Source organism: Leptonychotes weddellii, chromosome 12 (genome assembly GCF_054177405.1).
Source record: "Leptonychotes weddellii isolate Sample4059 chromosome 12, ASM5417740v2, whole genome shotgun sequence".
NCBI classification, from domain to species: domain Eukaryota; kingdom Metazoa; phylum Chordata; class Mammalia; order Carnivora; family Phocidae; genus Leptonychotes; species Leptonychotes weddellii.
This window is the reverse complement of record NC_138380.1, coordinates 90,081,238-90,106,739: the sequence shown is the minus strand read 5'-3', so window position 1 is coordinate 90,106,739 and position 25,502 is coordinate 90,081,238. Positions and strand designations below refer to the sequence as shown.

Here is a 25,502-nt window from a genome sequence, read left to right as displayed (position 1 = left end):
GCAGACCATCATGTGAACCCCGGTGTGATGAACTCTTGTTTTGCTAGTTGAGGAAAGAACCCAGGGCCCTGGGCCAGGCCAGTGGCCACTCTGGCTGGCAGGGAGGACATGCCCGACTGGCCCTGCGTGCTGTGTTCTAGACGGCGGCAGTCAGCTTGTTCTAATTCTCAGAAGCCTCTTTGAAGCCCAGCACCTGCTCTACTCCGGGGTCTGATTACCCCGGCTCAGCTCATTGACGCTAACCTGATTTGGGCTGTGCCGCAGGGCCCTAATCACATTTGTGCAGGGGGAGGGAGGGCAGGAACGGTGCCGGCGCCCCGTCCCTGAGAGCCTGCAGGGCATCTGCGGCCCAGGCACACATCCCCTTTGCCCTTCTGGAAGCAGAGCTGCCCCCCACCCCCGCTTTCCTTGCCACAGCTCTGATGAACACCTCACGGGCACTTCCCTCTGCCTGTGGCCTGACCTTATCAGGTTGGCTCTCGGGGCGGCAAGCCACCACGGGGAAGAAAGAGGAACTATCAGAAGCCCCACGGAAGTCCGGCGAGGGGCCAAGATTCACCTTTCCCGGTTCAAACTTGCCAAAATGGGCCCCTCGCTCTCTGCAGAGGGCCTTGGATTTTGAGATGTCTGTAACCCCTTTATGAGTATAATAAAGGCTATGGGTCCACATCTCGGAATTATGCATGTGGGTATTATGCAGAACTATAACCACTAGATACATAGTTTTAGGGGAATGAGTGGGCAGTACTTCCAAGTTAAAGCTGCTGCCCTTCTAGGTCTGAGCCCGGCCTCCCTCTCGGGCTTGAGAGGCCCCTGGCTGAGGGACTCGTGTAAGATAACAAACCTATTGCATGTCCTCGAACCTCCTGTGACCTCTCACATCTCTGTACCTTTGTCACACTCTGTTCTTCAACCAGAAAGGTGCTGAGCCCATGAGCGCTGCCCGTGTGTCCTCTGGGACACAGCTCAGTGTTACCTCTTAGCCAAAGCCTTCGCTGATCCCCTGCAGTGTGTTAATCACACCCTCTGCCCTGCACGGGCATAGTGCTCACCAAATAGTGTGAAGACCTGGAAACACGTGTCGTCCCACCAGGAACCATCCCGTGAGGAAAGGGACCGAGCCCTCACAGGTCCCCAGGGGCCTTCCTCGTGCTCTGATACAGGGGATTAGCCCACGCCCGTGGCTTCTATCAGAATGTCATACATGCCCTCAAACATTTACTGCAATCTTGGTCTTTAGGACGACATTTCCATAGCGGCATATCCATTGGGTGCCCAATATTCCAAAATAAAAAAAGTGGTTTGTTCCTCCTGGTGGTGAGTGGTCTTCTCATCAATACTTGCAACTGTCCTTTTTACTGAGCATGTGAACACACTTCGGGCTCATATCTGCACACCCAGCATTACAGCTACTGGCCCTTGCTTCCCTTTCCCCCCTACACATGAATCCATTCCCACATTCCTCATTCCCACAGGAGCCCGGGGGAATCCGGATTCCACCACTGGCCACTCCAGGAAATTGACTCCTACCAAAGTCCCAAATTGCCCCCCCTTGGCAAAACACACAAGGCCTCTCCAGATCCTGAGATCATGGGGCATGTCTGGCCTTCAGGTCGTATCCCTCCTGACTGTGTGGCCCCCAGCTTTCTGGTGTGGCTCCCCTGCGACCCCCCCCCCATCGCCTTCCTCTCTCTCCACACAGCTTTATCTGTTCGTGCTCTCTCCTGGGGCCTCTTTGCCCCCAAGCAGACCGTAGGGGGCTGCATGTGTATTCCTAGCAATGTCGGGACCACCCAAACTCAGATGGGACCCACACCTGTGTCTGGTTCAGACCTCCCCTCCCAGGTGAACTCAGCTGTCTTGGGGGGCATCCCTATTTAGATGTGTAAACCTTCAACTCCTGCAAAAATGAGCTCAGCACCATCTCCCCCATGCCATGCTGCTCCCGTTTCTGGGCTCTCTGGATCTCCAAGTTTGGGGGTGGACTACGGACCATCCGAGTTTGGGAAGTCCTCCTGTGCTCGTCCCTCACTTGCTGCTTAGTTGGCCCCCAGTTCCTTAGTGAATGCCTCTTAAATCCAGTCCCTTCTTTCCATATCCATTGCCATCATCATCCTCCACCAATCGCCAGAATATTTCATTTCCTGCTTCTTGTCTTGCCTCCCACTCACCTGTCGGCCACACTAACCACCTGCCAGTTATTATTAATATTAATCACGTTTTTCTGCCCCGACACATGTGATGAATAACTTTTACATTCCAAATACACTCCTGTGGGCCAAGCCAGATTTCGATGGAACTCCATTTTTCAGATAAGGAATGTTCTACAGTAAGTCACGATCGCTGCCCGTGTGGGTGGTTACTTGCTAATGATCACTTGCCATGGTTGAAGGATGAGTAAGACAGGACGTGAGAAGGACAGCAGCTCCACCACCCCGCCCCAGTGAAGCCACTCGAGTGTGTCCTGTTATTTTTATAGGGTACCTTTGAATTGATGCACAATGAAGACAGTCACCCAGTTTTAGGCCTGTATTATAATGGACAGACCACCAGAGGCATGCTTTGCCACCGGGCTCTGTGTCCCACCCTGTGCCCCTCGGCCGCCAGAGGGGTGTTTGAAAATACAAATCAGATCATGTCTCTCTTCCATTTAAAACTCCCTTACTGACTGCAAATTGCCCTGAGGAAGAAGCACATCTTCCTCATGCTGGTCCCTGCATGATCTCCTCACCACGACCTCCACCTCCGACATCACTCCATTCACTCACGCTCCGGGGACTCTCGAAGCTTCTAAGACTTCCCATTTGCTCTCTCCCTGCCCTTCCGTGGACAGCAGTGCAACATGGCACGTGCAGCAGAAGCTTTGGTATCCCATCATGGTGCACCTGCCAGCTTCATGGCCCTAGCAAGTTCTGAGCCTCTTAGCACTTCAGGTTCCTGGGATACCATCCATTTTCATTGCTATTTCCTTCCCCCTGGAGTGCTTTGCCCAAACAGCCCCGCTACCCCCTCCCTCGGCCTGCATCCCTTACTCTTTCCAGATTGTGGATCCTGCAGCAACTCTTCCCTGATGCCCACGTTCCGGTCGTGGGAACTGCTGGGTTGCTTGTATCATAGATCACGCTGCACCTGCTGTACACGACTGTTCGCTTCATGTCTCTATCTAACCAATAAGACCCTGGAGGGCCCGCTGGCCCTGCATGCAGCAGGTGCTCAATAAATGTTTGCCAAGTGAATGAATGACTAAGCGAATGAACCTGCAACTGTTGCATAGCCCATCCTGATAAGTTTGGAAATATAACAAGTGGAGGTATCTGGCACCTGCTGCTAAGCCCACGAATTTGTCCACCATTTGCATGAGAGCCCACTAACAAGGATTATAAAATGTAGTCAGGGTAGATGCCTCCCAATAACATATATAAAATGTCCCGACAAAGCCTTTGGCCACTCTGAAATGCCCACCAATGCTGCTTCATTTCAAAGTTCTCGCTAACTGGTGGGCACAGAGCCATCGTGAAATGCTTTGCTGCCTTCTGAAATCCCACCACCAAATCATGAACGCATGCTTTGATCGTCCTTCCTTTGTGTAGAAGTGTGAATATGTGATGAATATGTATGTGTTTTCAATACGACATTCTATAAAAATACTTAAAGACCATAAAATTTATTTTCTAAGGATTCCTGAGGGAAGACCACAAAAGTTTACACTTTGTAAAATAATACGGAAAGAAGAGATGAAATTCGATCTCCCCCCCCATCCCTAAAACTCTCTACATCATTGTATTACTTAATACATACATTTGGATTTCCATCTCAAAGATGAAGGGAAAGGGCACCTGGGTGGCTCAGTTGGTTAAGCAACTACCTTCGGCTCAGGTCATGATCCTGGAGTCCCGGGATCGAGTCCCACATCGGGCTCCCTGCTCAGCAGGGAGTCTGCTTCTCCCTCTGACCCTCCCCCCTCTCATGCTCTCTGTCTCTCACTCTCTCTCTCAAATAAATAAATAAAATCTTTAAAAAAAAAAGATGAAGGGAAAAAAACACTAAGAGACATTAGAGCTTTGACTTTGGTAAGGAGACATCTTGGTGAGGACGACCAGATCTTTCAGTAGACCCTTGTTTTTCAGTATTGCGGTTATAAGACACACAGAACTAATTGATTATGAAGTTGCGTACATATTTAACTTTAATTAAAATATAAATTCTAATGTAAACGATGTCATACATTCTAATGAAGGAGCACATAAATGGGCAAAAGGGATAATAAATAATAGTAAATAATAAATAATACATCCTTCTCCCTCTTACCAGTATCATTACCATTAGCAAATGGTGCTGGATCAACTGGACATTCACATATGAAAAAAAACAACAAAAAACAAAAAACTGAATCTGGACACAGACCTTACACCCTTCACAACAATTAGCTCAAAGTGGATCACAGACCTAAATGTTAAATGTAAAACTATAAAACTCCTAAAAGATAACACAAGAGAAAATCTATATCCTCTTGGGTGCGGGGATGAGTTTGTAGCTACAACACCAAAGGCATGATCCATGAATGAACAAAATTGATAAGATGGACTTGAGTAAAATTAAAAACTCCTGCTCTATGAAAGACATTTCAGAGAATGAAAAGTTACCCGCTGAGAGAATATATTTGCAAAATGCGACTCTTGATAAAGGACTGATATCTAAAATTATAAAAAGAAGTCCCCAAACCCAACAGTAATAGAATACACAATCCAACTAAAACATGGGCAAAAGGTCTGAAGCTCACCAAAGAAGATATCCAAATGTCAAATAAGCCTATGACAACGCCTTCAACAGCATACATCATTAGGGGATCTCAAATGAAAGCAACATTTAGATACCACCATACATCCATTTGAAAGGCTAAAATCAAAAACACTGACAACACCAAATGCTGGTGAAGATGTGGGAAAACAGGAACTCTGTGATTCATAGCTCTTAGAAATGCAAAATGGTACCACTGCTTTGAAAGAGAACCTGGCAGTTTCTCATAACACTAAACTCTCTCTTGCCATATGATCTAGCAATTACATGTGTTCCTGTTTATTTACCCAAACAAAGTGAAAAGTTATGTCCACACAAAAATCTGCACATGAGTGTTCATAGCACTTTTTAAATAATTGCCACAACTTAGAAACAACCAAGATGTCTGCGATACTGTGATTTATAAGGAGAAATACATATTTGGTCTTTGCCTTCATTTCTGACACAGAGCTCCTAAAACCCTTGGAATTTCCTAAGCACTGAAGGCCACAAAGGTATCTTCTGTCATGTTAATGAGGTGACTTTTGAAAAGCTGCTCCGTTGCCCATGGATGCTGGCTAGCTGCCAAGAGAACTAATCCTGTTATTAGAGTATTGGAACTATTAAGCCCTACCCCTGACCTCCAGGGAGGGGAGGGGGCTGATGATTGAGTTCAATCACCAGTGACCAACGATTCAATCAATTGTGCTTGTGTAGTGAAGCCTCCATAAAAACCCCAAAGGGGGTTTGGAGAGCTTCAAGGCTGGTGAACAAGTGGAGATTTGGAGAGAATGGCAGCAGGAGAGGGCATGGAAGCTCCATACCCCTTCCCCAGACCTTGCCTCAGGCATCTCTTTCATCTGGTTGTTTCTGAGTTATATCCTTTTATAACAAACCAGTGATTTAGCAAGTCAAATGTGTATCTGAGTTCCGTGAGCTGCTCTAACACAGTAATCAAACCCAAGGATGGGGCTCGCTGGAATTTCTGATCTATAGCTGTTGATCACGTGACAACCTGGAGTTACAAGTGGCAACTGAAGTGGGGCAGTCTTGTAGGACTGAGCCCTTCGCCTGTGGGGTCTAATGCTGTCTCCTGGTAAATAGTATCAGAACTGAGTTAATTGCTTGGTGGTGCTGGAAAACCCCTGACTCAGAAATGGGTGCATCTTAACGTCCTTTGATAGGTACATCCAGACAATGGAATACTATTCAGTGGTTTTTTTTTTTTTTAAGAGAGCTATAGGGGCACCTGGGTAGCTTGGTTGAGCATCTGACTCTTGGTTTTGGCTCAGGTCATGATCTCAGGGTCGTGAGACTGAGCCCCTCGTCTGGCTCCGCACTCAGCGGGAAGTCTGCTTGAGTTTCTCTCTCTCCCTCTCCCTCTGCCCCTCCCTCCACTCATTCTCTCTCTCTCTCTCAAATAAATAAATAAATCTTAAAAAAAAAAAAAAAAAAGAACTTCCCCAACTGACGATTTCCCCAAAGAAATGACAAATCACAGATTCTGGACGTTCTATGAAACCCAAGGAGAATCAGCACAAAGAAACAATTGGTTTGCATCCTACCAAAACCGCCTAGACACAAAGACAAAAAGCAAATGCTACAAGCCACCAGAAGGAAAAAGTCAACGTTTCCACACTACATGCCTAAAAGCCACTCTGAGACTGACAACCGATGTGCAATGGGCTCATGTATTTAATCTGCCAAAAGAAAAGACCGTCCACCCTGGAACTCCAGACCCAGCAAAAATATCATTCGAAAGCGAAGGCAAAGTAAAGACATTTTCAGAAAAACAAGAACGGAGGCAATTGTATCAAAGTGCAAAATTCTCAAGACAGTTTTTCAGACAGAAAAAAAAAAATGATCCCAGGTGAAAGTAAGAAAATGCAGGAAAGAAAGATCAGCAGAAAGCGAAATATGAGATTTATATAAATAAATATCGGCTATATAAAATAACGATGTCTCATGGGATTTTAAATATACGTAGAATTAAAATATATAACAATAATAGCACAAAAGGGGAGGGGAGGTGTAATAAGAAAATAAGATAAAGCTCGTAAGCTAAAAATTAAGAAAATGGAATAACATAAAACATTTGATAGTCTAAGACAAGAAAGCCTAGAAAAACCATCATATGAGAGGCGGACCAGATGGAAAACAAATAGTAAGATTGTAGAAATGCTTTTAAATGTATCGATAATTTCCTTAGGTAAATGGAGAAAATTAAGAAAAACTGTCGTGTTGGATTTATAAACAGATGAAAAGACAAAAAACAATAACCCAGCAACAAGGGCCTACTGCCTACAGGAGATACAAGTATGAGAACAGAAAGGTACACAGGAAAGGAAACAATGTATCCCAGGACCACTGACTAACCAATGGAAACCAGACGTCATTGCAGGGACGTCAGTTCAAGCAGAAGACTAAGGGAGCATCTCTCAAGGATACATGGGTCATTCTGCAGGAAGTTTGGACAATTCTAGATGTGAGTGTGGCTGACTACTAAAACCTTAAACTACGTAAGAGAAACCTAGCCGGCCACAAAAGAAGTCATGGGTATGTCTACCCCCACAGCTGGGATGCTCGCATGCCTCTCTCAAGAGCCGATTTGCAAGGCCTTGGTTATTAGAAGATGGAAACTGATTTGTGTTCTTGCTTTGCTGTGACTGAATGGGGAACCAATTGTTTTTGTATTTTGTCTGTTTTCCCACTGGAATGTTGCCTATTTGCTTATTGAGATGTGAGCCTCCTCTAAGATTTACTTTATAATATACATTCTATTTCCTGCCAACATTTGTCTTTTTATTTTGTTTATGAGTTTTGTGGTTTTTTGTTTTTTTTTTAAAGATTTTATTTATTTGTCAGAGAGCAAGCACGCACAAGCAGGGGGAGTGGCAGGCAGAGGGAGAGGGAGAAGGAGACTCTCCGCTGAGCAAGGAGACCAACTCAGGACTCGATCCCAGGACCCTAGGATTATGACCTGAGCCAAAGGCAGACACGTAACCTACTGAGCCACCCAGGTGTCCCATGAGTTTTGTAGGTTTTATGAAATGAAATCTTCTCATCATTTTATGTGGTCTATTCCATTGCTTTCGTTCTTCAAATCTGCAAGAGTGGGTCTTAATATATTTATTTTTCCTTAGGCGGGATATTCTAATGAGTCTTAGAAGATTGCTGGTACAGCTTCAAAAATATTTACCTCGTTTAAATAGAGTCCTTTCAAACTATCCTGAAATTGTATGTGGGAATTTTAAAGGTAGTCTTTCTAACAAGAATGATCTCCCTTCCAAATCTTTGACAAATATTTATTGAGCGTCTGCTAAGTGTCAGGGGCAGGTTCCAGGAGCTGGGATAACGCGTTGATTACACGGACCCTCCCTTCACATAGTTTGCAGTACGGTGGGAAGAAGGAGGCAGCAAACAAATACACAAATAAATATGGGTGTCATGCAGCACACAGAAATGAAGCAGGACAGGGTGACTCAGATGACCTCTGGGCCAGCCTTGATCACAGGCAGACACCTGCCTTGGCCATCAGCTCCTCCCACGAGCTACATCTGAATCTTCTTCATCCCTCTACAGTGTAATTATTGGTATAGATGATCTGGATTCCCTCTGGGAACTCCATAAATCAGGATCAAATTTTGTATCAAACCATACCCTCCATGCCTTCCCCAGTCACAAGTTAGATTTTCAATGAGGGGTAGTTCATTTGCATTGATAGGAACAATTTCTTTGGAGAAAAAAAAAGCTTGTCTCGAAGATTAAACCTTAAATTAAAAAAATAGTGGGCATGAGTAACACGCAGCCCATAAAAGTCTACCAAACCTAGATTGCTCTAACAGCTAGGAAACGCTCAGACACCGAGGACTGTTCAGGAGGCACATGAGCATCTTGAAATTGTTATGTAAAGCTTCCGTTTCTTTTTAAGATTTATTTATTTTTTTATTTGGGGGAGGGCAGGGCAGAGGGAGAGGGAATCTCAAGCAGACTCCACACCCAGTGCGGAGCCCAATTCCGGGCTCGATCCTAGGACCCTGAGATCATGACTTGAGCCAAAATCAAGAGTCGGACGCTTAACCCACGGAACCACCCAGGCGCCCCGGCTATGAAGAGCTTCTAAGGCCTGGCTCCCTCTCCAGAAATTCTGGTAAAAGTAACTGGGGCAGGGCCTGGGCATCAATATATTTTCAACACTCCCCAGGTATGTCTGGTGTGCAGCCAGGTTGAACACCATGAGGCTAGTGCCAAGATCACTGTTAATTGTCATGACACACGACATTGCATCCCACAGTGGCCTCATGGGGTGTGACAACTCCCATGTCTAACTGCTCTAGTTGCAACACCAAGTATTTCCTCCCCACTGGAAAATGCCCATTTGTGCACAAGATGGGCAGAAACCTGGTGCTATTTGTCTAGTTAGATATTTTACCGATAATTGCTTGCAACACATCTCTTGCAAATGACGCATCTTGGTATCTGCTAAGAATACTGATCTAGGCGGTGAGGCCTTCTGGGTTTTATTTTTAATTTGGTTCACTGGTCCATCATCCATTCCTCATGACAGAGCATCTACATTGGCACAGAGGGCAGTCAAGGGATGATCACCTGGTGTCACTTTTAACAGGAGCAGAAATAAGACTTCTTGGCTTATCAGGATCCTCCGGGCTGGGTGCCCTGTTTCCTTCTTTCTGGGATTAGGCAGGCGGAGGGAAAATTAAATGGAGTGTTGCTCCAGCCTCCCTCAAGGAGTGGCCACATGGCCACACAAGGACCGCATAGCCTGTGACCAGCACGGCAAGCAGGCAGGGCTCGGAGACTCCCAGGGGCCCATACCCAACATGCCTGGTTGACTTACGAAGAAAGGAATCAGGCCCTCCGCTTTGTCTCTCTCCAGGGCCTCCTGCAGGGCAGAAGCATGCATGGCAAACTTGCCATCCGAAGGGATGGCTTTTATTTTCACTCCTCCGATTAATCCGGCTCTTTCCACCGAGGAGTGCGCCTGGAAGGAAGACATCGGAGTTAGATTCTTGCATGCATGTGCGTGCCGTGTGCAGTGGCCGTGAGCCCCCGGCTCTGCAGAGAGCTCCCCGTGCTGCAGGCCCTCTGCGTCCCCCCTGTACCTCATTCCCGGTGTTGTCTCGGGTTCTGTGGAATCTCGCTTTTCAGATTAGTGAGCAAGCAGTGAGCAGAGTGAGCACACCCAGGTTCTTATCTGGGGGCTCCTCTCACCATGGGGCCTTGGGCCGCTTGGGGGCCACGCTCAGCACATGGTTTCTGGAGAAAAGGAGCCAAGGACACGGCACCATTGTGGGATGGTGGATCCATTGTGGCTCGGGGCCTCCCAGGAAGGCCAGCTCTTACTGAAGGTGCCCCTCTCTGCCCTGTGGCTCCCACCATCACTGTCTCCTCTTCGACTCTGTCCTGGGGTCTGGATCCCACTGTGGCTCCCAATGGGCAACAGGAGGTGCAGGATTCCAAGCTCCCCAGGCGCTCCCCACTGTGACCCTGGCCGGTCACCCCCCTGGACCTGCATGAACTCACATGCACACTGACAGAATATCAAACACCCATGTCCAAGCACGGCTGTGGAAATGTCTGAAATGCCGCATGGTTTTGTTTGGATTGGATTGGACACAAAACAAAGATTCAGATCTTAGAGGCTCAGTGGGGCTTTGCACTCACTTGATCCGATGAGTAGGCCACTAGCTTTTCCATGATGGCGCCCTGCGTCAGCCCCGGGGAGGCAGCCTGGAGGCGGCGCACCACCTTGGTCCGAGCGGCCAGCAAAGCCACCAGAGTGGCCTCGCTGGCACTTCCCTGGATCGAAGAAAAGGTCGCGATGAGCTTCGAGGGGCAGCAAAGGAATCAATGTTGAAACTGTTGGGAGGCATTAGCGTCCCTATTTTTCTTAAAAGAGGAATCTGAAGCTGCAAAGCTGATTGCCCTGCGCGTAGGAAGCGGATTCCGCCTCACTATGCCTGCCCCTGTAATTTGCGAAATAACCGTGTTTTTTAATTCTGTCATCATCAGGTGGGAAATGGATGCCCAGCAAGAGAGGGACTAACTTGGTCCAGGTGAGCAGCTAGCAAGTGGCAGGGATAGCAGGGAGTCCCAGCTGCCTTCCAGGCGGGGGGGGGTCCCCACATGTATGGCCATGCCCCCCTTCCCACTGCTCATGATCACCACTGCTCACGATCACTGCATCTTAAGTAAATCCTAGAAGAAACCCAGGAGCGGGACAGTATTAACATTAGAAAGGAAAAAAATAAAAGAAGGTAGATTTTGGTCGAGTATGAGAGATTTGTAAGATTTTAGGGTTTTTGCAGAGAAATATACAAGAAAATCATTAGATCAACCTCCCCCGTTAACATTTCATCTTCCTTTCCCTTCAGCGATCCTGATTTCCTCTTCTGTTTTACCATTTCGATGTTTTTACTCATTCTTCTAAGCCAACACATATCCTACAGGGAGGAGGGTGAAGTTTGAACATAAATACATTGACTCGGGAGTTTTGTAGCTCAAATGCATGGACTCAAGTATACACGATACGATCTTCTTAATTTGGCCTGTGAGGTGGGTTTTGCACTTCTTCAGGCCATCTTGTCTTGAGCAATCACTGTAGAAGTGGTATTAGAACAAAGGTTCTGGACGTGGGCTTGGTGACCGTGCGGGGCTGTCTGGGGCCTCACAGATTGTTGCGATCAGCCTTGTCCGCTGGGAAGGGTGGGCTTCCTGCCGTGAACAGACACGGTTGCCTGCGCTCATACAGCAAAATGAAGAAACAGGGCTGGCAAGGCTAAATGGGCCATCACAGGGAATCCAAGCTCCCTGAGGGCAGGCACTGGACCTCCCACTCCAGTGGCCTGGGCTTCCTCCTGTGCCCCACAGTGTGTGTGTCCTGGATCCGCTGGCTCATTCCTTCTCATCGGAAGAGAACCAGGAGAAGCTTCCCGAAAGACACAGCTTCTGAGTGCTGGGATCATCTGCCTTGTTCGGTCCCCAGCACCCATGTGGGATTGCAGCCCCCTCCCTACCTCCCACCCTCTGCCTGCGGCCTTGACCCCCAAAGATCTGTTCTCCCCTGAACCACTTGCTAAGGAAAGGCTTTGAATTGCCGTGCTAATTCATTATGGGGTTTGCCTCTCCGCTCTGTCCATGTGCTGAGACAAAGCTCCCCTCCTTCACGCAGCCAAAAGTGATTGAACCCATACAATGCCCAACGAAAGAATGAAATCCTCAGTGGAGTCTCCAGAGCTCAGGGGCTCCCGGGCAGCCCACAGGCTCCGGCCCTGAAGTCAGATTCAGGCAGATTTCCGGCCCTTTGTGGAAAGCTGAGCTGAGCTTTGCCCGGGAGAGAGGAGCAGGGGGTCTGTTCTGGAACTGAGGCTGTGTAATGACATCTTAGCTTTACTGCAGCAGGAACAAAGGTTGCCATGGCAAGCCGGCTACGAAGCAGAAGGAAATGCTGGTGACAAGTGACTCAGGGGCCAGAACCGCCCTTTCCTCCTCTGGGTGTTTCAAGGGTTACCACACACACGGCGAGCAATTGGCTTTTCTTCCACAAGAGCTTTCAAACCCAATTAAGAGACCATTTTCCGGCCCGGTTTGTCCAGCTCAGAGGATGACTTGCCATTTGACTCTGTTGCCTGTCACCATGCTGACATCTAGAAGCTGGGACTATGGCCTGGAGGGGCGCAGCGTCCCTCCACAGCTCTGGCCCCGCGGCGGTCACCAGGCCGTGGTGCTGTCTGGGTCTCACAGACTGCAGACAATCAGCCTCGTCAGCTGGGCAGGGTGGGCTTCCTGCTGCAGACAGACACGGTTGCATGCGCTCATACAGCAACACGGAGGGACCTGGGCTCGAAGGAGGATTTGACCCCAGGGGCCAAGAGAGGCCAGGATGATTCCCAACTGATGCTGGGGCGGCCGGTGCCTCTGCAAAATGGGATTGTCTTTAAAGTAAGGATAATTGCAAGATGAACCTCTGGATACTCTAACCCAAACCAAGAGTCACAGATGAGCTGGTGGAATTCGTCCTTGCCTTGCCTCTAGTTAGCTTGCGCTCTTGGGCACGATACGCTCCCTTTCTTGGCTCCAGGTTCCTCAGTGATGAGGAAAGTCATTGATAATGCAGTCAACCCTCATAACTATTTGCAGGTTGAAAGAGGATCGCATGAAGCACTAGGAATAAGCCTAGCCCAGAGAGGGCATTCAGTAAAAAGTTACTGTTGGTATAAAGGGCATGCCTGAGATTATGGGGTATTTGTAAGATTTTTGAGAAGCATCAAATTAGAAGAATCATCTCGGCCGACTGAAAAGAGCCGAATGCGAAATTGTTTTAGTCGTAAGATCCAATGACCCAGAAACACTCTTTTTATTTTTGTGGGTTTTTTTTTTTTTTTTGACTTTTTGTGGAGCATGAACAGTGGATATGGTCTTAATTCAGAGAGCCTCAGCAGGAAGGCGATAATTTCCTTAGAAGATCGTTGCACTTGCCCTAAATGGTATCCTCTGAGATGTTATTTATAAAGGGGAAAATCTGATACAATGTATGTCATGTATTATTTACATAAACTGTGATGCATCGTAGAAAATAATGTAATAATATCCTCAAAGGATGGGAAATGCTCCCAACAAAATAGTGGGTAAAATACCATCCAGAAAATATTGTATTATCCCAATCTTGTATACACACACACACACACACACACACATGCAAGGACTGAAATAATACCAGAAGTCTGCCCCCAAAACAGTCCTGTATCTTTTCCATTTTTACTGTCAAGTTCTGCTTTTCTCTATCTTTTTTTTTTTTTTTTTTTTTGTCAGAGAGCGCGAGAGCACAAGCAGGGGGAACAGGAGAGGGAGAAGCAGACTCCCTGTTGAGCAGGGAGCCCGTTTCGGGGCTCCATCCCAGGACCCTGGGATCATGACCGGAGCTGAAGGCAGACACTTAACCGACTGATGCCCCCAGGAGCCCCATGGGTCTGGTTTTCATGAATGAAAAGGGGACGACACTTTTGTAAAGAGGAATAGCAGAACCAACGTGGATCTTGAAGGGATAAACGGGCAATGTGGAAAATGGAAACTGGTGTGGAGACAACGATGAGCAATTCCCTCCAAAACAGAGAGGAGAAAATGACCAAAAAAGGAAAATAACCTAAGAAAGCTGGAAATGACAGGAGAGGTGGCCGCCTTGTGGAAAATGGAAGGTCCTGGAAAACCCACAAAGGGCTTTTGGGAAGGCGGCCCACAGTGATAGGTGCAGCAGAAGCAAGACTTCCCCAGGGCGGGGAAGAAGGAGCTGAGTCTGGATTAATAGGGCTCACCCAACAGGGGGGCGGAAGGGGGTGGGGGGCGCTCAGAGTGAATGGGACAGATGAGAAAAGTGGATCTGGGCACACTGTGTGGAATTACAAAGGAAAAGTAAAGTCTGCTGCCAGCATCCAGGTGGCCGGGAGTGTGAGCTCTCCCCAGACCTGGAACTGAGTCAAGTAGGATTCAAAGCCAAAGTCCCCTCCCCGAAACTCTGCTCTCCTTCTGCCCTGCTGCGGCTGCCTGCTCTTCTATCAGTACCCGGACTCTGCCCTTCCTTAGAGGAGGGACCGCCGTGGTGGCCTCTGGAGAACCAGGTCGGCTGTTCTGGAGTTTGCAGAGCCGCCAACCTCTTCCAAGGTGAGGAGCAGGGGAGGGACGCAGCCTCCCTCCCTGAGGCCAGCAGGTACATGACAGCCTCGCCCTGGGTCCGGGGAGCTGAAATAGTTTGCCCTTGTGAGGAAATCCTTGTTCTACTGTGTTCACGTTTAAGGCTGGCTCACGGCCTCAAACTGAAACCTGCTCAGAATCAGTGTCGGAGGATGGAAGTTTCGAGAACCAGAGACGGGAAGGCAGGAGAGGACAGAGGGAAGGGCTCCGAGCCTGGCCACGGTGGCCTGTTGGCCGCAAAGAAGTCAGCCAGCAGTCCCAGCACGTGGCTCTTCGGAGTGACCTGAGCTGGGCCCAGGAATGCCCCTTCCTGAGCCAAGACCTGTCGAGTCCAAGCTTGAGGGGTCGGGTCTAGGACTCCCTCCGTGACTCTGACGCAAAGTGCGTGCAGTTGGCCAAATAAGGCCTCCCAAAGATGTCCAGGTCTTAATCCCAAAGCTGTGAGTGTTTACGTGGAGACAGGGATCTTGCCGATGTGATTAAGAGCCATGACACAGGATTATCTTGGATTATTTGAGGGGGCTCCTGAAAGTGGAGAACCTTCCTCATCTGTAGTCAGAGGGAGACGTGACTGAGAAAGAGGGGTCAGAGAGATGGAACGCTGTGGGCTTTGGAGATGGAGAAGGGGCCATGGCCCAGCACTGTGGGAAGCTTCCAGAAACTAGAAAAGGCAAGGCAAGATGCTCGCCTGGAGCTTCCCGGGTGTCAGATGCCTGAGCTACAGAATTGTAAGATGATAGGTTTGTGCTGTTTGTTTGTTTTTCTGATTTTATTTATTTATTTGTCAGAGAAAGACAGAGAGAGAGCACAAGCAGGGGGGAGGGGCAGAGGCAGAGGGAGAAGCAGGCTCCCAGCTGAGCAGGGAGCCCGATGCGGGGCTCGATCCCAGGACCCTGAGATCATGACCTGAGCTGAAGGCAGAGGCTTAACGACTGAGCCACCCAGGTGCCCCAGGTTTGTGCTGTTTTAAGCCACCAAAATTTGCAGCAACAGCAACAGAAAACGGACACACGGAAGTCAGAAGCCCTGGTCTGGGTGAGCAGCAGGCCAGCACCGGGCAGTGGGGGCTTGCTTCCTACTTGACTTTGGCCACACCAGACAGGTGATGGCACACAATCCGGGCCTCAGCACTTTCACTGGCCCATGGGCAGATTAACAGTTGCTTTAACTGAGTCCCGGAGCCTTTAAATTCAATGGTGCTTTCCCAATTTCAATGTCATATACTTGACACCAGAAAAATGATGTCAAGGAGGGTGGTGGGTTCAACAGAGCCCATCGTGCATGCTGGGAAATAGAAAGAGCACAAAGCCCACATTTCCTTGGTGCATTTGTCCGGAGGCTCCCAGGGGGAGGGGACTATCCCTGGTGCCTGACTTGCCCCTGACAATGCCTGGGACATCATTGCTGTCAACAACACACATCCAAAGAAGAGAATGAATGACACGGTGCGTAGAAAAGGCAGCAACGTCAAGTGACCTTGGTTCTCATTGACATAGAACTTTCTAGAAGCTGTGGAAGGACTCTGTCACAGTTGCGCTCCCTGCTCGAAGGACAGTGATCAGGGTGGTGGCAGTCACGGCTCTGCAGTCAGACAGAGGTAGGCTCAGAGCCCAGCTCTAGAACTTACCATCAGGGGGCTGGGCGGGGGGGGGCTGGTGGGCCAGTCACCCCACGGCTCTGCACCTCAGTGCCCTTGCCTGTCAAATGGTGTTAAAATGGCCCCTAATTCCTAGTCTTTTGTAGAATTAAACGAATTAATGCCTGCAAAGTGCTCAGGCGCCACTTTGATCTATGGAGCCTGGGGGAGGGAGGGACAGAGAGCGCCAGGACCCAAATCCAGATCCAGAGGCTTCCTGACTGCTTGTTCCCCAGAAGGACACACAGGAAGCTCAAGCACCTCTTTTTTTCCCACCTGCCACTATGGCCCTGGGACGTCACCCTCAGCATCCTGGGAAGCTGAACACCCCTCCCCTGCTGCTTACCTGGATCACTCCGCCCCCTTCTCCCACTTGCCCTGCCAAAAATGCCTCTGGCAGCTTCAGCATCTTCCCCAGCCAGTCCATCATCACGGTCTCCAGCTCTGTGCACGCCGGACTCGCGGCCTAGCAGGGAGGGAAGCCCGGAATCAGCCACCTGCTGGCTTGTCATGGACGGGTACGCTCTGTCACTTAGGATCTCAGCATCAGTTTCATACAAAGGCTTAAACATTTGCAAAAGGCCCATCCCTGGGTAGCGTTAATGTGATGGCATGCTCTCCCACCCAGGGGTCCCAGGGAGAAGCATCAGCTGAGACTTGTCCTCCCCCCACTCCCCTCTTACCCACCGAGTGGGCACAGCCACAGGACCCCTCGCTCTGGAAGCTCTGAAGCAATAGGGGGGGGCCACTCTGGGCACGTGCTGTGCGGAATGCTTAGCACACACGCCATCTCTCTTCTTTCTCGCCCTCGAAGAACTGAGGGAACCACAATCCCCAGATCCCAGATCTGCCCCAGGAGGGACGGTGACCTCCCCATCCCCCATCTCTAGAGGCTGGTGTCAAAACAAGGGCCGGGTCTTGCAGGACTTGGGGAGCAGCAGGAGGGTTTACTCTTCCACTGAACCTCAGATTAAAATCTCCCAGCCCCAGAGGCTGTTCAAACGCCTGAAATGAGCTGAAAGGAGTTTCAGACCTGTGCCCTTTGAGCAGGACTCGTGGGAGAATGGCCGGGATGGAAGGCACAGCCCAGAATGACCCCAGTGCACTGGGCTGCGCTCCACCAGCACCACATGCAGCCCCATCTAGCCACATCTGTGTATATACAGAAGGATCTAGAAAGACACACTGGTGGATTCTCCTATATAGTCACAAGTGAGAGCAGCAGTGAGACTGGACGCAGTCCGGGAGGTGGGTTCCAGGTGGCCCGAATCCCCTGGGAGCCCCCGGGGCAGGTCGTTGACCTCGCCTTTTATGGGCTCGAGATGGTGCTCTGCAATCTTGGACGCTCCTCTGTCATCGCACAGGGGCGAGGACAGGTTGGCTTGGTCCCCACCCAAGGGTGCATACCAGCCCATGATGCATGGCTGGTAAGAACGAGCAGAATGTTCTGCCTGCTAGTCTGCCCTGGGGGAGGGTCCTACCCCATCCTAGCCAAGACCAGCTCCAGGCGTGGGAACTGCATTCACTATTAGGAACCCATGTCTTGGCCAGCACAGCCGAGGGGCAGGGAGGCAGCCCTCCCAGGCTCCAGAGAAATCAGAGTGTCCGCAGAAAGAACAGACATCATGGGATAGATGCCGAGTCACCCCGAAGGGACAGGATGGCTCTGGACTAGCCGAGCTAGCTCATGAAAGAAAGTGTCCTTCAGAAAGGGGTGCTCAGCAAAGACAAAGGGAGGAGGTGACCGAGGCCACCCTGTCCGTGTTCATGCTGCTCTCGGCACCTGGCAGAGAGCAGCTCAGAGAGCCACGGCAGGGAGCCTGGAATGACCCCCCCCAACCCTTCCTGGGAGGCTGACTCCGTCTCCCAGCAACTCCGGACAGACAGACAGACAGATGGAAGTCTCGGTCTAAAGAGCAAGAGAGGCAGGTTGGGGGGCGCTGGGAGATGCTGGGTCCCGCTGCTCGGCACTAAGCATTCATAAACCGACACCTCCTTCACCTGCCTTGGGTCCTTGGGCAGCACGAGTCAGCACCCATGCGTCCACTCAGCTCCAAGGCACGAGCCAGGTGGCACTTTGGACCCAGGAGGCCCTGGGATCCCCGATGCTGTTGGCAGGCCATCGCTCTACTTCTGAGTGTTCTGCATTTAGGGAGGAGGGAATCCCTCCAGTAGCACTGGGCCTGGGAGCAGGGAGCCACACAGAGGAGCCAAGCCTGGTCGCTCCTCTGGTATTTTATCCCCAGATGAGGTGCCGCCAGGACGTCTGGCATGGGGGGCAGGAGTTGGCCCCATTTCCAGAGCCGCCTGCCCCGCATCACTCCATGCGGGTGATGGGCGGGGGCCTCTCCAGGCTGCAGACAGATGGAATGAGCCCCAGGCAGCTGCAGAGTATGTAGAAATCCTCTGGAATGCTCGGGAGGAATGCAGATGCCCAGGCGTGGGCTGCAGAAACTCCAGGGCCTTGGCTGTGATTTTAATTCATACTGAGTACCTCTAAAAAGAAGAAGTGCTGCTACGCAGAACTGGGCTCTTTTCCAGAAAGGAGACTTTCTCTCCTTCTATCTCCCGGAATTCCAAGTTCCCTTACGAGGCACTCTCTCCAAGGCTGAGTCCTTCTCCCTTCCCACAGGTGCCACCACCACCTGCTCAGGTCCTGTGGGCACAGGAGCCCTGTCCCCACAGCAGCATCTCCCACCATTGCCAGGATCCCCCAGGGTCACCCCGAGCTCACCCAGGAGAAGCCGATGCAGCCGATGGCCCCACACAGTATGTCTGCAAGCAGGGCTGGGTACGAGTTGGCCGTGGGGAAGTAGGCGAAGAAGTAGGGGTTGTGCCAATGGGTCACCTGTGTGGAGACATTGGGGTGTGAGGGAGCCCAGCCCCGCGTGGGGAGGACCCAGGTCCCCTCTGCTTGCCGACACGGCAGGTGAGGTCTTGAAAAAGCAACACTGTATCTTATATCCTGGTTAGGTGCACTTGGCAGAGAAAGAGCAACAACAGAGGCCCATCTCCCTGGTTAGAAGCCTCGTTTTCCTAAAACTGCTCTAAAAAGGTAAAATCCATATTAGAAAAGAAAAACCAAACCCGATTTCACAGATTCTTCAGCTGGTCTTCCTGCCACCAACTCAATCTCCTATGCAAGTCACCCCTCCAGCAACCCTAGCTCCATCACCCCCCACATCCCTCCTCTCTTCTGTCCGCAGCCTTGCTGTGGGGGGGCCCAGGCTGGGGCAGCAGTGGGGCCACACCGGGGTGTCAGGGGGCAGGGAGCAGATGTGCAAGGACATGCCCGGTTAGGGAGGCAGGGGCCCGGCAAGCCCGCTGGGAATGGGAAGGCAGGACTGGCTGGGAACATCTCAGAGTCTGGGAAGAAGTGGGGGAGGGGAGAAAATGGGGGAAGGAGGGGCTGTTGACCAGCCTGTCAGGAGGGAACAGAATAAATAAAGCATTTAAGACACCCTCCTCGGGGCGCCTGGGTGGCTCAGTCATTAAGCGTCTGCCTTCGGCTCAGGTCACGATCCCAGGGTCCCGGGATTGAGCCCCTTATCGGGCTCCCTGCTCAGCAGGGAGCCTGCTTCTCCCTCTCCCGCTCCTCCTGCTTGTGTTCCCTCTCTCCCTGTGTCTCTCTCTGTCAAATAAATAAATAAAATCTTAAAAAAAGAAAAAAAAAGACACCCTCCGCCCCTGGGCAGTGGAGGTATTCTTGCCAACACGCCTCATTTTCATGGTCTGGAGAAAAATGGGAATACATCTTTAATAAACTAGTTACAAACTGTCCATTGGGCCCCATGTGGCACAAAAGACCACCCTGGTTGTGAAGGTAGCCGACTGGGAGTCTCTGAGAACTGGGAGCGGTCCTGGGGACTTAAGACCAGTCCTGCTCCCGCCACGGTCACTCCCCACCCCAGGTTGAGGGCGGGGAGCCAGCATGGATGCTCCTGGAGCACTGAGCAGGGGAGGGATGGACACATACTACAGAAACCCAGGGAGGACCAGGGGATTCGGTCTGGGGTGGGGGCAGGGGTGGCCAGGAGCTTGTGGGGACCAAGAAGGAGGGGGCAATGGTCTGGAGAGAGCTAGAAGCTCAGCACAGTCCCAGCCTGGGGGGCTCAGGCACGAGAGGCTGCTGCTGGAGCTGAAAGGGGTATAGGGAATGGCAGGTCCAGTGTCTAGGGCCTACAAGATACTTTTAGGGGCCCAGAAAATATTTTAATTTCTTTGAAGAATCAGAAGGAAGAAGTAAACATTCAGGTCCAGGGAAAAAAAGTAATCTAATGCTAATACATTCATGTCCATGTCAGTGCCTTTGCAAATTATAAATTCCCATATTTCTAAGGAGGAAGGGGCCCACGGGAGTGCGAGTGGGCCCCCAAAGGCCCCTCACTGTGTCCCCTCCCTGCTTGCCCTGACACCTGGCGAAGGACAGGAGTCATTCTCCACTGGGGATCCCTGCACCTTTGCTTTCACGCTCAACTGATGCTCACATCACGCTCGAGATGGATATTCCTGCGCTCACTCCGCATACCTGCAGACAGGAGCCCCGATGTCCCTTGCAACCCACCCAGGGACCCAGAGACCCAGGACCGTGCACATCCCAGCGCAGCTCTGCACATTGAATGCCCCCTTATCACACCGCCAGAAAACTCCAAATTCTATTGTCTCCCACATCCCCCGTTATGGAGGGCATGTTTGTGCTCCCCAAATTCCTATGTTGAAGCCCTAGCCCACACTGTAATGACATTAGGAGTGGGGTGTGAGGGATGCCCAGAGGCGGCCGTCCACAAGCCAGGCTGAGAATCCTTACCAGGAACCAAATCTGCTGGCACCTTGATCTCACGCTCCCAATCTCGGGACTATGAGAAGCAAATAAATGTCTGTGGTCTGAGCCACCCAGGCCCAGTGTTTTACCACCCCCTCTGCCTGACATTTAACCACACCTCGCCTGGAAGGGCTTAGTGCTGTAGTGCGGAGTGACTCAGTGTGTTTGCACAACCTCAAAGGCGAGAACGAGAATCCACCAGTTCACTCCAAGCCCAAATGTCAAGGGAAACCCCTGGGAGATGGAAAGTGAGCAGCAGGTCTGAAAGAGGCATTCTGGTCTGGAGGAACAGCCCTGCCCTGACTCGGTGGCCCCATGACTCAGTGGCTTCAGATAAAGAGGTCTGCCTCCATGGACAGAATCTGCCCAGAAGCAGGGTCACACACCCCCCCATTCTCAAGTAAAATAATTTCTTCCAGGCATGCAATTTGCCTTGCTAAATACAAGAATGTTAGAAATGTGCTTGCTTTATTTTGAGCAAGGAACTTACTTGAAACAAACCACCAGGGGTCTATGTCCCCCAAAGGTCCTATGAGGGCTCACGCATGTACCAGGGGCTCAGGGTGGGGCCTGACCTGGGGATCTATGGAGGAAAGCATACTCATTGCCCTAGGAGTCCACACAATCCGGGGTGCAGTCCTGGCCCCATCACTTACTAGCTGTGTGACCTCAGGCTGAACACCTAACCTCTCTGGGCCTCCATTGGCTCCGTTGGCTCACCAGCAAGGTGGCCGTGAGGACCTATGCCTAGCATAGGACTCCACCTAGCATAACACGTGTGACCTGCCCAATTCCTAGTAGGTGCCACCTTAATGCTAACCCTTCTGTTTCGCAGCATTGGGTCCAGACTTACCCCTGGCATGATTATCTTCTCAACATCGTTGAGGATGTCCTCAAATGTGTCTGGCTCCTCGGGGGCAGTGGTGGGGATCAGGGGCCGCAGGTAGCCGGGCTCCACATCGGGGTAGACCTGGCGCCCCTCAATGCCTTCCAAGTAGTCAGCCACAAAATCCACCATCTCTTTCCCTCTCCTTCGGAATTCACTGGAGTTCATGGTGGCAGAACCTTCACAGTGAGAGAAAATAAATCGGTTAGCAAATATGACAACCTCTAAACTGGACTGGAGCAGTTACCAGCGAACTGACTGCTGGGGCCACCTGGGCGGTGATGGAAATACCCAGATCCCAGGTCGGGAGCACCTCCCTCCATGTCTGGATGGATGGAAGCACCACTGATTTTGGACACATAAGTCCCACGCTCAACCTACCATTGGCCAACTACTCTCGTCTTACCATCTGCATCAGTGAATGGGGCTAGAAGCACACACTTCTTGTCCTGGTCCATCCCAACCCTCATGACAAACACCGACCAAGTCCTGCCTTGCCCCTCACTAGCTGCTGGACAGAGACAGGCAAGCATAACCCTCTGAGCCTCTGTGCCCACAGGAGAGCTAAAGGTGACAAAGCCGATTCCTCAGGAAAGTGTGGAGGTGAACTCACATGGTGAGTGTCAAGCGCTCAGTCAGTCCAGAGCCCGGCGTGCGTAACCTCCCGCCAGTTTGTGTCTGCTTCCTTTCGATTCCATCCCAGCTGGGACCACACCCCTGCGTGCAACCTGCGTCCCAGACCCAGCGCTCTCCTTCCTCATGACATCAGGAAGACGCAGGTGATTCTGGTTACTCGGGGCAGTTAGGGTCCATAAAGGCTCCTTGGACACCACAGCATTCCCCGGGGGAAATGCAGGGTGAGGATCTGGAATCTCTGGTCACAGATAGGTCAACCAATCAGTACACAATATTGTTGTAATTTTTTAAAGATGCTTTATTTGATATTCATAATTAAGTTTGGACTCATGGCCAACTGCACGATAACTCATGCCAGGAAGCTTCTCCAATACCCATGTTTTCTCCCTAAGGCACATCATACAGTGTGCTTCAGATTTTATTTTATTTATGGTCAGGAAAGCGCCACGAGTATGGATTTTGGGATCACAAACGAATTTTAGCAGGTAGGTGAATTTGCACATAGGAGATCTGTGAATAAGAAGAACTGGCTGTATTTTTGAAACAGGGAACTAGGACAATGCAAAGAAAGGTATTCACCTGGAATCCCGCCACTCAGAATTCTGATGCATGTCCTTCCAGAATGCTTCCTGTATTTGTAAGGGACCACTGGGTGCTAAGCAAGGGGTGCATTTTTTAATTCTTCCCACAGTTCAAAGCTTCATAATTCGCGATTGACTTTTCCATGGGGATACGTGCTGGGTGGGGGGTGATTCTACACCTTCTGTACGTAACACAGGTGATGAATTTGGTGTCAGAATGCCAGCACATCTTCCATCGATTCCCATTGTCCGTGCTGGGTTTCTGTGGAGTTTTTTCAACCATATTTATGAGGTAAAAGGTATTAAAGAGAAACAGTTCACCAGACACTTGTTAAACACAACAAGAAGATTTTATTCAAGACTATTGCAACAGGGGAGGGAGACTGACTTTAGCTCCCAATGCAACAGGGGAAGGTGGGGATTCATAGCCAACAGGTAGGGTAGGGAGTAGATGGAACATGACTCAGAGCAACTTGGTTGGGGGTCCAGGGTAGGGAAAGAAGAGTTCGACTGGATATCAAGGGTAGAGCCTTCCCTGATGAGCTGGCTGGCAGGATTCTTCGCCAAACCCGGGCTCAGCATGCCAAATTGAGTGTGAATGAAGATGGCTCACAGAAGCAGGACTGAAGTTTGCCCAAGGAGAGCGTCTTGGCAGAGGTGAGCCAGTCTGAGGATGCCTTTCCAGGCCTCGGTGCTCTCTCCAGTCTCCAGGATGCTTTCCTCAGAGCGCTCCCTGGTACATGAGTTAGATGTTTCCAGGTTGCTTCAAGATTGATTGGTAGAGCAAACCCTCAACTCCGTGTTATTGTCTGGGGATACATTTTGCATCTAGTGAATGCATGAGTCACAGCAACTGGGACATAAAGTACTCTAAGTTGTAGCAACAGTGAATGCAAAAAACCTGTGATCGCTGGAGTCCCCATTTGTGCTTATAAGCTCAGGGCCAAGGAGTGCTCTGCTTCTCATCCAGGATATCACAGCCAGACTTTCCAAAGGCTCTCAGTGCAAAGCCCCAAAGCTTTATCGGCATACTTCTGGTTTGTAATTCCCTGGGGAATTATAACTGATTTGGGAATATTTCGATTTGAAACTGATTTTTCATTCAGAGTGACTGATTATTTCAAATTTTGCACGGAGAGTAAACCTTGCTTATTAAAACCCCCAAATCAAAGTATTTCAAGTTGACATGATTCAAATGCAACTAAAACTGTATGGATTTGCAGGTCTTTTTTTGCTAGCTTGCTTTTCACTAAGCAATTTTACGTGCATGTCCCACATTAATAAATACTTTTCCAGCATGTTCTTTCTCACAGTTGTTCGTATTTCACAGATTACACGTGCTGTATTCACAGTACGCTTCAATCGTTGAACATTCCGAAGTGCTCTCCCAGAGGGAGTGTGTAACAACGCTCCGTTTGCCATGCTGTCACTAACACTGGGTTTGAGCAATCTTATTTTAAGCTTTACTGGCCTCACAGATATCAATGATCCTGTTTTACTTGGTTTAATGAGGTTCGACGGGTGTCTCTTGCTTCTTTGCCATGTGGATTTCTTTTATGAAGTGCTTGTCCACTGCTTATTTAATTGTAAAAACTCTACAGTAACAGGTTCGCCCTTATGTCTGTGATATATTTTGCAGACATTTTCTTCATTTTTTACTTGACCTAATTTTGCTGATAATTTTCTTCTGACCTATAAGAATTTCAATTTTTATGTAATCGAGTCTCATGATCTTTTCCTTTATGATTTGTACCAGGGGAATGACTATTAAAAATGCCCTGTGGATGGGACGCTGGGCTGGCAGTCAGTTGAGCGTCCGCTTCTTGCTTTCGGCTCAGGTCATGGTCTTGGGGTTCTGAGATCGAGCCCCACGTGGGGCTCCATGTTCAGCACAGAGTCTGCTGTGTTTCTGTCTCCCTTTCCCTCTGCCCCACCCCCCTGCATTCCCTTTCTAAAATAAATAAATAAATCTTCAAAAAAATGCCCTGTGGAGTAAATATTCGGGCGATCTCTATGTGCCCTGCTGTGGATTAGCACAGGGAACTCGCAGAAGATCCAGCATGAGGAGCTGGGCACAATTAAGAAACACGCTTTGGTTCCCAGAGAATCAGCTGCTCCTTTCCAGCAGGAACAACATAGCACGGATAGCCAACAGGATAGCCTCAGGATAGCTTCAGGAAAAATGGCCAGACACACGCACACCAACTCACCCTCCGAAGAAATATTCCCAAATCGTAAGATGAGACTGGCTCATTATGTTCTAGCTGTTCTGCCATTAATTTGCCTATTATTTCCCACAAAGGCCTTTCCAGAAGGCTCTTAAGGCCGAAGCCTCAGAGAATCTCATGCTTCATTTTGTAGCTGTTTGATATCTCATGCCCCTAAGCTGGGCAAATATTGGCTGGAAGATGTAGACAGTGATAAAGTGGGTGACTGATGCCTCCCCAGGCCCTCCGA

At 50.0% G+C, this 25,502-nt stretch overlaps 1 protein-coding gene across 1 annotated transcript in view; it reads right to left on the bottom strand.

Annotated features, from left to right (window-relative positions):
• Nucleotides 1-25,502, bottom strand: part of DDC (dopa decarboxylase) — a 60,142-nt gene that overhangs the window by 18,162 nt on the left and 16,478 nt on the right. The window contains exons 2-6 of the mRNA XM_081799717.1: nt 21,796-22,007; nt 18,855-18,968; nt 16,467-16,586; nt 10,462-10,596; nt 9,635-9,778 (exon numbers count right to left, since the gene is read on the bottom strand). Coding sequence (XP_081655843.1) covers nt 9,635-9,778; nt 10,462-10,596; nt 16,467-16,586; nt 18,855-18,968; nt 21,796-21,996 — 714 coding nt within the window. The 5' untranslated portion in view covers nt 21,997-22,007. The remainder of the gene's footprint in view (nt 1-9,634; nt 9,779-10,461; nt 10,597-16,466; nt 16,587-18,854; nt 18,969-21,795; nt 22,008-25,502) is intronic.